Raw genomic sequence first — 13,857 nt, forward strand, 5'->3', positions numbered from 1 at the left:
ATGCTTGTTGGTTCAGTCTTGGTGTGTTATCTGGTAGCCGGTGGGGAGGCGGGGTGTAGCCGGTTTCTGTGAGGAAGATAACGTCCACAGTGAGGGATGAGATAGCGTCACATATCTTGTGGCGTGTTTACCTAGTGACCGTGCTATGAGTAGGATGCATTGGAGATGTGTTGTGGTGGTCTCTGCCGACATGGCGAATGCGGCCATGTTTGCAGTGTCTCTGGTGTTGTTGACGGCTTCAGTGCTGAAGGTGAGGTGGTAATGTAGGCAGGAGAATGGTCCTTTGGTGGTACGCAGAGATGTGCACCAGCAGTGGGTGTTGGTGATCCAAGGTCCAGGGCTCTGAGGTCTGTGGCAGTGTAGCTTAGAGGGGAGGAAAATCCAAGGGCTCTGGAGCTGGGTACAGTCCAGGCATGGACGGGCGAAGACAGGCTTCCCTTAGGCATGACAGCAGTGCAGAAGTGCAGCGGCCTCCTTAAATGGTCCTGGGATGTGGGAGGGGTCGGCAGGGAGGTGGTAGGGAAGGAGTGGCAAAAGGCAGGAGAAATGACATCCACAACAAAAAAATACTTTTAAATAGCTGCTTTAACAACAGTGAAATAAAAAGGATCAGAAATTAGGGCAGAAAACAGAATAACAACAATGTCAAAACACAGAAACAATGACAGGCAAAAACAACAAAACACCGAAATCCCTATAGCGGGATCAAACCAGGGGCTCAGAGGATCTGGGGACTGCGGCCCAGTACCTTCATCAGAGAGCCAGGAATAAAATGATTGCCAGCAGGGGAGCAGTGAACTGGACCACAAGTTCCTTGTGTTGTTGAACATAAAAATACCTTGAAAAAACAAGAGACAAGCGGCGTTTGGCAAAACAGGAACAACTCATTTAATTAAACAGTGCGGCCGGGAGAACAGCCACAGGCTTAGGGTCTGAGAACTGCCTCAACTTACAATCGATCTGACATTGGTTTTTATACGATTCATTGAATCCTATAAAACAGTTCTGGTGATCTTTTTTGGTAAGAAATGTGAACCGTGGATACGTTAATTAATGTATTTGATGACAAATCCAGGTGAGCTTCGGCCTTGCATGGATGCAAGGCAGCCAGTGGATAACATGTCCAGATGTCCAGCATGGGGAGCGCGTGATCACTAAGTGTACTGTGTGTGCTCTGTCCTGATTGGCTATGTGTTCCTAACTTCATACATCTTACTTTATGGTGTTTTGGGAACATGCGTAACCCTCAGGCCATGTCTGGTTTGTTGGAACAAATCTCCCTGGACCATTGTGGTGTCACTGCATCCATCTGTGAAATTGATATGGGGTTTCCTGTTTGTGCGCTTGTCTGCCAGCTACGTGCTACCCCACCTGTGACCTGTAAATCAGTGACCTCGGGCCTGGGTCTTTTGCCTGCCTGCCTGCCTACATATTTCTGAGTCAGGGTTGACGTGGAGTTCGTAAAGGGCGAATTCGTCAACAAAGATGCAACTTCCTTTTTATACATGAATGTATCAGTATTCATATTTATATCAACTTTATCAATATTAACACTTGGATTATATCAATCAATAGGTATCCTGTAACACAAATGCCGGATCACTGCTCGGGTGAACTCAAACATCAAAAAAGCGACCAAGTTTTTTTTTCTCAGAACCTCAAATACACTAATGGTGTTATGCTTATAAACAGGGATGGGCTTAAACCATATTCCAGGAGCACTTATGATTTTTTATCGAATGGGGTCTACTAGTTAATGATAAAAAATACCTGAAGGACAGATGTGTGCCTTTATATGGTTAAAATACAAAGGTTGTTTGTTTAAAGAGTATAAAGTGTCCTTTCACACTAAATGTGCATTGAAATGTTTCAGCCACTGTGGTTAGGCCATTTAGGGGCGGGGCTTTCATCAGAACCTTAGAAAATTCCCAGTTTGGTTTTATCTACTTATTAGTTTTCCTATCCTTACAGGACAAGGTCTTGTAAGACAACATAAAAAATAGGACACACAACTTATAAGCAGGCCTATGTGCCTGGTTGTTTGAAAAGCCTTTAATAATGCCCTTGTTGGTATATTATTCCCCAATAGGACAAATAGGGGCACACCCCTAAAGGCACGCTCAGTGCAAGGGTACTGTGTGCTGGCAGGTTGTAAATCTGCGCACATACAGGTACACTGTGTCTCATGCTTTACAATGGAAGTAGTCACCAGTCAGGCCAAAACACATAATACTCAATCAGATAACAACATGATGGTAAAGAGGAAATACTCCCAGGTTCCTCTAATGAGACCTACAAATGATAGAAATGTCTGAAAAGCTTCCATGGAAAGCATATCCTAGTCAAAATTTGAAATGTAAAAACACCAAAATTGGTCAATATTGGTTAGATATGCACTCCAGAGCTCTGCCCATGCCCTCACACATTACTTCTTATATGAGATCTAAAATAGCATCACTCAAGTGACATAACATGACATTACATGGAGATCAAAAGTTGTGGTTCAGCAGGCAACCAGCACATGTCCTATCAGACATTCCATAGAGACGAACAGGTGAGTCTACATTTACAGTGTCTCGTGGTCATGCCCAGCACACACAGTACAAAGAGAATGACCTTGTGGTTGGCAGCCATTCTTCAGTACCCTCCTGCATGTGCCTTTATGTGCCCAGAGGGAGTGGGGATGGAGCACAGCCATTGGTCATGTCTTGTTCTCTGCAACCCTGCTAGAAGTGCTAGCTGGACTGGGCCTTAATCAACAGTAATTCATGTTTGATATTATGCTATACAATAGATTCGCATTTGGTATGTATCAATCATGATTTGTAAAGCACGGCTAATCACCCATTAGGGTATCCAGGTGCTTGCGTACCCCAAAGGCTCAGTCGAACAGCCAGGTCTTGAGAGGCATTCGGAATTCCGGAAGTAAGGTGCGTGGGGAGGCTGTTCCAGGTCAATCAATCAATCAGGGATTCGTCAAGTGCGCTTCTCACCCATGAGGGTCTCAAGGTGCTGGGGGGAGGTCGTGCAGCTCCGATTCAGCCGAAGAGCCAGGTCTTGAGGCTCTTCCTGAAGGTGTGCAGAGTGGGGGAACATCTGATGTTGAGCGGGAGCTTGTGCCAGGTCTTTGCCGTGATGTAGGAGTTGGCTCTTCCACCCACTCTGGCTCTGATGATGCACGGGGTTTCAGCGAGGGTGAGGTCGTCGGAGCGGAGGTTTCTCTTGGGTGCGTGGAAGGAGACTCTTTCGTTTAGGTATTGGGTCCGGTGTTGTGATGGAATTTATAGGCGTGAGTGAGTAGCTTAAAGGTTACTCTCTTCTCGACAGGGAGCCAGTGGAGGTCTCATAGGTGCTGGGTGATGTGGTCATGTCGTGGGATGCCAAGGACGAGTTTGGCAGCAGGTTCTGGATGGTCTGGAGTTTTTGGAGCAGGGATTTGAAGGAATGAATGAAATGAAATTTATAAAGCGCAATGGCTACCCGGAGGCCTCCCAGCGCTGCGATTTGTTGATTCCGGCATCAAGGGCATTTCCGTAGTCCAGTCTGCTGATTATGAGTGCGTGGGTGATGGTCTTTCCGGATTCGAGGGGGGATCCATTTGAAGGTATTGCTGTGATGTGGGAGAAGGAGCGTACCCCACTTCTGCTTCGGTAAATGCGGGGAGTATGGGTAAGCGAAAGGGAGGCGGAGTGTAGTCTTATCGATGGTTGGTGGAAGTTCAGGCTGTGGTTAATGTAGGAAGGTCCTTGGTTGTGTAGAGCCTTGTGTGCATGGGTCAGCAGCTTGAATTGGCATCTCTTCTGTACGGGGAGCCAGTGAAGTTTCCTGAGTTGGGGTGTTATGTGGGTTCATCGGGGAAGCCGAGGAGCAGTCTGGCTGCAGCGCTCTTTATGGTCTGAAGTCTCTGTAGAAGGTGTGTCGTGATTCCTACATATAGGGAATTGCCATAGTTCAATCGGCTGGTGATGAGGGCTTGTGTCACATTGCGTTTCGTGTGTAGGGGTAGCCACCTGAAGATATTATGTAGCATGCATATAGTGAGAACGCAGGCGGAGGAGATGGCGTTGATATGTGATTCCATGGTGAGCTTGTTATCAATGATGATTCCAAAATTCCTGGCATGGTTGGAGGGAGTAGGTGCGGGTCCTAGGATTGATGGCCACCAGGAATCGTCCCATGTGTTGATGCTGCTGCCAAAGATCAGTACTTCCGTCTTGTCTTTGTTCAGTCATTCAACTGTGGAAGTTGGTTCTGGTGGTGATGGGGTTGCCGGTGAGTTGGGTGTCGTTTGCATAGGAGTTTATGTTAAGACCGTGGGATCTGAAAATATTGGACTGGTCTCACACACCACCTGGTGTCATGCTTCATCATTGACCAGTCCTCGCCCTCCAAAACCTTCGTTTGATGGAGGACGGGCATACACTTGACGACAAGGATGCACTTCTAAGTGATGGAGTGGGGGCCCGTGACTATGTGAGTGAAATTAAAATTAAAAATCATTATAGTTATCAGTAGCAATTCTTTAATGTGAGGTGAAAACTATATGATATTAAAATAAGAGTGACGGAAATTGGGATATTTATTGGTCCCAACCGTCTAATGAGTGATCTTGTGGATGGTCGACATGTTTCTGCCTGGGTGGCCCCGAAGGGTCCGCGGCATTCATCAGGACCTAAAAGTAGAGAAATAATGGGCTCCGTTCTTACCACATTTGGTAATGTGTCACCACTGCGGGAGTGTGATATGGGTCACACTTCACCATCTAAGGGATGCCTCCAATAGTGAAGCCCTAATGATATGGACAAGTAGCCTCATGGGAGAAGAGGCGGAGGAGAGAACCACAACTGTGTTTCAGTGTTACTCGCGATAATCGCGTCCTGCCACCTATACGTCCGCTCGTCTGTCTCCCCGATGTGCCCACACTCACGACGTTCTTGTAGCTCGCTTTGGGTTATCACACTGGGAGCAGCTCTTTTGTGATGATCATTTAATATTGGAGGCTGCTGCTCCTAGAACCCCACGCCTCTAGTTCCCCCCTCCACACACTGTGTGGAGTTTTCTTGTGATTGAATCTGAAAATATTGGCCAGCAGGGTCATATATGCGTTGAAGAGCTTGGGGCTGAGGGATGAGCCCTGGGGCACACTGCAGGTGAACTCTCTGGGTTCAAAGGTGAAAGGTGGGAAGTGTATCCTCTGGGTTCTTCCGGTGAGGAAGGAGGTGATCCATCTGAGTGTGTCCCCTTGGAGGCCGAAGTAGTGGAGGCTTTCGATCAGTGTGTGGTGGGATACGGTGTTAAAGGCAGCCGAGAGGTCGAAAAGGATCAAAGCTGCTGGTTTTCCTCAGATGAGGAGGGTTCGGATGTCGCCAGTGGCTAAGATCAGGGCAGTTTTGGTGCTGAGATTGCTGCGGATGCTGAATTGGGAGGAGTCGAGTAGCTGGTTCTGCTCCAGGTGTGTCATGAGTTGATTGTTGATGATCTTTTCAAGTACCTTCAATGGTAATAGGTGCTTGGAAATTGGCTGGTAGTTTTTGAGTTCAATTGAGTCAGTGGAGGGTTTCTTAAGTAGTGGTCTGACTTCGGAGTGTTTCCAGGCATTGGGAAATGTTGCTGTGGTGATAGAGGTGTTGAGTAGGGTGATGAGTTCCTGGCCAATCCTTTGGTTTCTGAGGTTGTAGATGTGGTGCGGGCATGGGTCTGTGGTAGCTCACGAGTGGATGGATTTTATGGTGGAGGTGGTGTCTGGGTGGAGAGGATATTCCAGGTGGTCAGTGTGTGGTTCATATTGGTCACAGTGGTAACATATCTGTTGAAACAGTCTGTAGGTGTGGTTTGGAGTTCAAAGTTTCTGTAAATGGTTGCGATCTTGTTGTGGAAGAAGTGGGCGAGGTGGTCCCACAACCCCTGTGAGAGTGTGATGTTGTTTTAGCTGGTAGCTGGGTTGGAGAATTCCTTAATGATGTTGAAAAGTTCCTTGGTGTTGTTGTCACTGGGTTCGATTTGTGCGGCAAGGGCTGTTTTCTTTGTTGCCCTCAGTAAGCGGTGGTTGAGATTGAGGGAGGTCTTGAAGGCTGCCCTGTCCGATGTGTCCTTGCTGGTGCACCATCTCCTCTCCAACTCTTTGGTGTCCCGTTTGGCTATTCTGAGTTCTTGGGTTTACCAACTGGCTATTTTGGAGTAATTGCTCTGGATGGGGATGATGCTGTCTGGGCAATTGGTGATTCAGGCATTGAAGTTTTTCACTCCCTGTTCGAGGTTGGTGGTGGTAGCAGGGTTGGAGGTGTTGAGAGCATTCGCCTAGCTGGTCTCTGAGGTTTTGCTTCACCTCCGGTGGGGGTTGTTGGTCATCTTGGGGATGGTGGTGTGGGGCTAGAGATGCTGAAGTGGATGATGGAGTGATCAGTCCATGTGAGTTCAATGACAATTGGGTTCAGTGTGTGTCCTGCGATGTGTGTAGGGTCATGGACGATCTGGGTCAATCTGAAGCTGCTCATACTGTCAAGGAGGTGTGCAGTGTCATTGTCATTGGGGTCGTTGATGTTGAAATTTAGGTCACTGAAGATGTTGTGCTTGGAGTCTATGGCTAGAGCCGCAATAAAGTCTGCGATGGTGTTGCAAAAGCTGGAAAGAAGGCCTGGTGGTCAGAATGTGCAGGCGCCTCTGATGGTTGTCTTGTCATCTGTGTGGAGCTTGAAGTTGAGATGTTGGTGGTGGTATTGTCGGTGGTGGTGGTACACTGTATGGTCTCTTTGTGGATCATGGCTGTTCCTCCTCCCGTCTTGTTGGTGCAGTCCTGGTGAGTAATTTTATATATGTCAGGGATCGCTGTGGCAATGTCCGGAGCAGATGTGGGTTTGAACCAGGTCTCAGTGAGGAAGTCGATGTCGGGTCTGAGGGTGGCGATGTGGTCCTATAATTCAGTGGAATCCTTGCATAGTGAGCGTGTGTTGATAAGGGCACAAGCAAGTTGTTTTTTTTGTTCAAGTGGTGTCTTTGGTGTGTTGGGGTAGGGCTGGTCGGTGGTCTGGTGTGTGTGCAGTGGCAGGTGAAGTGGCAGTGGGTGTATGTGAAAAGTCCTATTGTGGAGTGTGGGTCAGCACGGTGGCAGTGTTTGTTGCGGTGTCCAAGGTTGAATGAGTAGAGCTCGGCGATAGTGTACCTTCGGGGGGCAGGAGTGCCAGGGGTCGTGGCGCTGGGTGTGGTGCAGGTACGTTGGATGATTACATAAGGTACTTCCTGTGTGACAATGTGAGTTAATTTGTACACAATGACCGAACACTACATTGCTTCTCTGCGCTTCTTGAATGAGGGGTTGGTGCCTACTCTAAAGCAGCAAAATCCATGACTCTGCTTTGAAGTGAACTTTGGGGTTTTGGTTCCACTACATCTGTCAACCTTTTTTTGGAACATATTTCTAGATTTCTCATGAACATATGAGGAGGTGCTTAAGTAATACTTGCAACAGATTTTGGAGTGTATTTCCGTATACTGATGGTAGGTAGCCGGTCGTACTACATTGTTATTGAGTTGCACATCAGCAAACATTTAGAAATATCTTTCAGGCGCCTTGGTTTAGAAAGTGTCCATATATGAAATGACAGCATTTGAACAGCTTCCCTATTTTGTAACTTGCAGGGAAAAAACTTATTGATGACAAGATGGAGAGACTCCAAGAGCGGCTGGCGCGAGGAGAGGAGGTGGAAGCTGAATACCTGACCTACCTGCTGTCCAGCGGGAAATTGACCCTAAAGGAGATTTGTGGGAGTATGGCCGAACTACTTCTGGCTGGAGTGGACACGGTATGTATCACCCACATTCAGAACCTATGCCATGGCCATGATAGCATCTGTTCTGTAACACAGGCCCAGAGAGATGCTGGCCATGATTTATTATCATTCAAGCAGATGCACACAGTGTATGACTAGAGTCTCTCTGGCTCCTCAGTAGACAGTTTCATCAGAGGACCTCTGGGCCGAATGAAATCCTATCCGATTCCAAGTGATATCACCTAAACCGAGTGATTCACAAATCCACCTTCTCTACCTTCATCTGACTCAAGTTTGATAGCCAGCGAGGTGTCAATCATCACGTATAAAACGTATCAATGGATAAACTGTCCTATGCTAATAAGCTTGAATTTGATATGGGCTAGTGAATTCTGATAATCTATGCATCAGGCAAGCTAAAGCAGATTGAGCATAAATAACATTATTTGCAGATTAATGTAGAGTGAGATATTAATAGAAATGTAAAATAAAATGTTTTAGTGACGCTGCCAATTTTAATTAAGTTGTTAAAAGATGCAGAACTTTGGACAATATCTCACAGTGCCCTAAGCAGCTACCACACAAGGGAAGGAAAAGAAGGTTGTGGAACCACCCCAACTTTCAAGACAATAATCAGCTCCTCTGCCAACCATTTTGGAGTTACAGACATGATCAAAAACCTGTGTTCAAACTCATGGTCAATATCTGTGAATTGTAGTCTGTAATTGTTTGACACACACATTATTTTTGATAATACAATTTTAAACATTGTGCGGTCACTTCATACTATGTTGCCAATTGAGCAATGTTAAAGGTTGGTGAGAATGAGAGGGAAAGGTTACCTGGCTAAGACATTCTGGAGCCAGTGGAAACATTCTCATTTATATGAAGACATCATCAAGAGAAGAAAAACTCAATAATGTCATCTGAATTTTACCAGTGACTCTAACAAATGCTCTCAATAGGACTCTATTAGTTCATGTACTTGCAGATGCTATTTGACCTTTCATTGAGATTTCTGACCAATACAAATGCATGAATTCCGATTCTTTGGAATATGATGAGTGCATCATTCTCAATCAATCAATCAATCAATCAGAGAAATTTATAGAGCGCACTACCTACCCATAGGGTCTCGAGGCGCTTGGGGGGGGGGGGGGAGGGGGTGCCGCTACTGCTCGAACAGCCAGGTCTTGAGCTTCTTCCTGAAGGAGAGGTGGTCTTGGGTCAGGCGCAGGTCGGCCGGGAGGGAGTTCCAGGTCTTGGCGGCCAGGTAGGAGAAGGACCTTCCTCCAGCAGTGGTTCTGCGGATGCGTGGGACGGTGGCGAGGGCGTGGCTGGCGGATCGGAGGTGGCGTTTGGGAGCGTAGAAGTTGATTCGGTTGTTGAGGTAGCTCGGGCCTTGGTCGTGGAGAGCTTTGTGTGCGTGGGTAAGGAGGCGGAAGGTGATTCTCTTGTTGACCGGGAGCCAGTGCAGGTCTCTTAGATGTCCGGAGATGTGGCTGTGACTTGGGATGTCGAGGATGAGTCTGGCTGAGGCGTTCTGGATGCGCTGGAGTCTCTTCTGGATCTTGGCGGTGGTTCCGGCGTAGAGTGCGTTGCCGTAGTCCAGTCGGCTGGTGACGAGGGCCTGGGTGACGGTCTTCCTGGTCTCCGTGGGGATCCACCAGAAGATCTTCCGAAGCATGCGCAGGATGTTGAAGCACGATGAGGAGACGGCGTTGACTTGCCTGGTCATGGAGAGGGAGGAGTCCAGGATGAAACCCAGGTTGCGTGCGTGGTCTGTCGGTTTGGGTGCGGTGCCCAGGGCGGGGGGCCACCAGGAGTCGTCCCAGGGGGAGGGCGAGGGGCCCAGGATGAGGACCTCCGTCTTATCTGAGTTCAGCTTCAGGCGGCTCGTCGTCATCCACTCGGCTACCTCTCTCATCCCTTCGTGCAGGTTGGCTCTGGCGGCGGCGGGGTCGTCGTTGGTCAGGGAGAGGATCAGCTGGGTGTCGTCGGCGTAGGAGATTATGTTGAGGTTGTTTTGGCGTGCGATGGCCGCGAGAGGGCTCATGTAGACGTTGAAGAGAGTCGGGCTCAGTGAGGATCCCTGAGGGACGCCGCAGATGACTTCGGTGGCCTCTGACTTGTACGGTGGTAGGCGGACTCTTTGTGTTCTTCCGTCGAGAAAGGAGACGATCCATTCCAGCGCCTTCTCCTGGATTCCGACGTTGCTGAGGCGCTGTACTAGGGTGCGGTGGCAGACCGCGTCGAAAGCCGCGGAGAGGTCTAGGAGGATGAGGGCCGCTGTTTCCCCGTTGTCCATCAGGGCTCGGATGTCGTCAGTGGCGGCGATGAGGGTGGTCTCGGTGCTGTGGTTGGCACGGAATCCGGACTGCGATGGGTCGAGGGATCCATTCGTCTCGAGGAAGGCGGCCAGCTGTTTGTTGACGGATTTCTCGATGACTTTGGCTGGAAACGGGAGTAGAGAGATGGGGCGGTAATTCTTGAGTTCGGTGGGGTCTGCTGTAGGTTTCTTGAGTAGAGCGCTGAGTTCGGCGTGCTTCCAGCTCTCGGGGAAGGTGGCGGTGTCGAATGAGGTGTTGATGATGTCCCGCAGGTGGGGTGCGATGACAGCGTCGGCTTTGTTGAAGACGTGGTGAGGGCAGGGGTCGGTCGGAGATCCGGAGTGGACGGAGTTCATCGTGTGGACGGTGTCTTCGGTGTTGACCGGGGTCCAGGCGCGGAGGGTGGTGGTGGGTGGCGTTGCTGCGGTCGTGGCGTGGGTCGGATGGGTGCTGAAGCTGTTGTGTATGTCCGCGATCTTGTTGTGGAAGTAGGAGGCGAGGGAGTTGCAGAGGTCTTGCGAAGGGGTGATGTTGTTGCTTCCGGCGTTGGGGTTGGAGAGCTCTTTCACGATGTTGAAGAGTTCCTTGCAGTTGTGTGCGTTGTTGTCCAGTCGGTTCTTGAAAGCCGTCTTCTTGGCGATGCGGATCAGTTGGTGGTGTTTCCGGGTGGCAAGCTTGAAGGTGGTCCTGTTGTCCGGCGTGGGTTCCCTTCTCCAGGCTTTCTCGAGGGCGCGGCAGTTCTTCTTGGAGCTCTTGAGTTCGTCGGTGAACCATGGGGCTCTCTTGCTGCCGGGTCTGCTGGGCGGGGTCCTCAGTGGGGCGAGTTCGTCCGCGCAGTCGCTGATCCACTTCGTGAGGTTGTCGGCGGCCTGGCTGGGGTTCGCTGAGCTGGCCGGAGGGTGCTGGCTCAGGGAGGCGGCGAGCTGGTCGGCTGTGATCTTGTTCCAGCTTCTTCGGGCAGCCTGTTGCTGGTGGTGGTGGATCGTCGTTCTTCTGAAGGTGAAGTGGATGCATCTGTGATCCGTCCAGTGGAGTTCTGTGGCGTGGCTGAAGGCGATGTCTTTGCTGGATGAGAAGATGGCGTCGAGTGTGTGTCCGGCGAGGTGGGTGGGGGTGGACACCAGCTGCTTGAGTCCAAGGTTGGCGAGGTTGTCGAGCAGGGTGCTGGTGTTGCAGTCGTTGTTGTTCTCCAGGTGGAAGTTGAAGTCCCCCAGGAGGATGTAGTCGGCGGAGGGGAGGGCGTGCGGGCTGACGAAGTCGGCGATGTCCTCGCTGAATTGAGTGCGTGGTCCCGGAGGTCGGTAGATCAGGGTGCCTCTGAGGGTGGTCTTCGGGTCGGTGTGGATCTGGAAGTGCAGGTGTTCGGCGGAGGGTGGGGAGTTGTCGGTGCTGGTCGTGATGCGGATGGTGTTCTTGTGGATGATGGCGATGCCTCCTCCCACCTGGTTGGCGTTGCGATCCTTCCGGGTGATCTTGTATCCTTCTGGGATGGCGATGGCGATGTCGGGCGCTGAGGAGGCGTTCATCCAGGTCTCCGTGATGAAGGCGACGTCGGGGGCTGTGGTGTCGATGAGGTTCCAGAGTTCGATGGCGTGTCTGTGGACGGAGCGGGTGTTGAGCAGGATGCACTTGAGGTGGTTGCTGCTGGTGTTCGGCATGGCAGGTGCTGGTGTCGGGCAGGTCCGGATGCAGGTGAACTTGCAGGCGTGGCAGCTGAAGGGTCCGTGGGTGTGCTTCGGAGTAACTCGGTAGCATCCCTGGGTTCCGCCGGTGTTGAGTGCGATGAGGGTGGCGGCGTTGTACGTCAGGCGGGTCGGTCGGGGTCCTCGAGGGCCAGGGGTCCTGGCACTGGGCGCGGTCCAGGCGCGGACGGGCGCAGACGGGCTTACCTTTGGCGCGCCTTCGGCGCACAATCGGCGCGCCCGCTGCGCGTGACCGCTGCGCGTTCGCACGGTCGCCATATATGGCGAAGTGCGCGGGTGGGCGGGGCAGCTGGGAGGCGGGGAGGGATACAGAAGGCAAAAGGGGCGGGGCTTAGCGGCGGTGGCGGGAAGCGGGGAGCGGGGAGGGAACAGAGGGACAGAAGACGACAATGCTGGCAATTAAGAGAAAAATGAAGAAATCACACAAAATAAAGCATACAGAACTAATTAGGGTAGACAGAAGACAGCAGGGCACAGGAGCAACCACGGACCTCGAGGCTCGAGGGAGGGGGCGTGGTCAAGCGGCAGCAGCCGGGCAGCGAGGCACAAGGCGGAAGGGGCACACGCAGCAGCTGGTGGCCGTGCGGCGCGGGGGTGTCCTACAAGTAGGTCTGGAATAAAATATGTCTGTACGTATGTATGCATATGGTATTTGGACAGCGTGAACCTAGCCAAAGGGCTGCGTAGCACTGAACAGGGTGAAAGGCCAAGATACAGTCAACAAGTGATTGGAAGAATTCTGGATTCTGAGAGCGGAGGTGAGCTGTAAGTTCATCTTCATTTAGTTTCAGCCCTTTCCTAAATTAGAGCAGGGTTGTGGAGGTCCTGATGGATGCAGGAATGTCTGTGGTCCGGAGGGCATCGATTATTATTTGTAACGTAGTTGTCTGAAATGGTATTGTAAATCAGGCCTGGAAGTTAAGATCTAATTCACAACCAAAACGGAATAAAACACAGTCACTCACAGGCAAATCTTTGTGAATTGGTGTAGTTAATTCACCAATCCAGAAAACATTTTTAAAGTTTTATTGTAGAAACAGCACAGTACCAGCCTTCAGTCTGGCAGTCAAACTCCTCTGTCACTACCATTCTAGATCCAGGACCCAGGGAGGGAAACTGGCATAACAAAGACATTTGGAAAATAACAAGGCTTTTAAAGTGAACTTATGAAAATAATTAATGTACACTCAATGTAACACACCTATCCTCTTACAAAACAAACCCTGGCACCACACCACAAAAAGACAAGAACACACGCAGACTGCAATCTATACAAAATCAACACATTTTCCTGGAGTCCTCTTGCCATACTACTAATTTTGATCCTTGAAGCCACTTTTTCAATTGGTTCCTTCTCATGGACATCATTCCACCATTTCATGCTTTCTCCGCCTTTACACTTAGCCACCCTCCTAACATTCCATACTTTCCCATCTTGAATGACCACACTGTTCCTGTTGACCTTAACCACTTTAATAGCTTTATCAAACTTAGACTCACTTTTAGACAAAACTCCTGGTTTGCATATCCTGACCCAGTCTCCCACCACAAAATCAGTAACTTTAGTCTTCCACTTGGTAACATAAGCATGTTGGATGTTTCCTGCTTCTCTTCCACCCTCAATGCTACCTCATCCTTCACCTTTTCTTCAACTTTATTAGTCTGCTTCCTCGTGAACCACCAGGGACACAGCTTAGAAATAGGATCTCTCCCTTTAAGGAGTTTAAATGAACTAAACTCTGAGGTGGTATGGAGTGTGATGCGATATGACCACAGCTTCTCCCTTAACTTATCCTTCCACTCTCCTCCATTACCACATGCCCATAAAATACGTTACTTCAACACACGATTACACCATTCTACTTGACCATTACTACAAGGCTCGTGCAGTGATGACTTGACGAACGTGGCAAAATTTAAGAACACTACTCATCTCTTTTCATTTTAATTGTACACCATTGTCCGTGATAAGATTCTCATAATACCCTTCCCTTGCAAAGAGTTGTTTGAAGAATTCAACCACTGAAGCGGTAGTAACATGAGGCACAAATATGACCT

General features: G+C 49.7%; 1 protein-coding gene across 1 annotated transcript in view; it reads left to right on the plus strand.

The window, feature by feature from the left end:
* LOC146859373 (sterol 26-hydroxylase, mitochondrial-like) overlaps positions 1–13,857 on the plus strand; it is a 251,638-nt gene that overhangs the window by 204,431 nt on the left and 33,350 nt on the right. Inside the window, exon 5 of the mRNA XM_085650053.1 lies at positions 7,636–7,799. Coding sequence (XP_085506179.1) covers positions 7,636–7,799 — 164 coding nt within the window. The remainder of the gene's footprint in view (positions 1–7,635; positions 7,800–13,857) is intronic.

This window comes from Triturus cristatus, chromosome 3_2 (assembly GCF_964204655.1).
Source record: "Triturus cristatus chromosome 3_2, aTriCri1.1, whole genome shotgun sequence".
Lineage (NCBI taxonomy): Eukaryota > Metazoa > Chordata > Amphibia > Caudata > Salamandridae > Triturus > Triturus cristatus.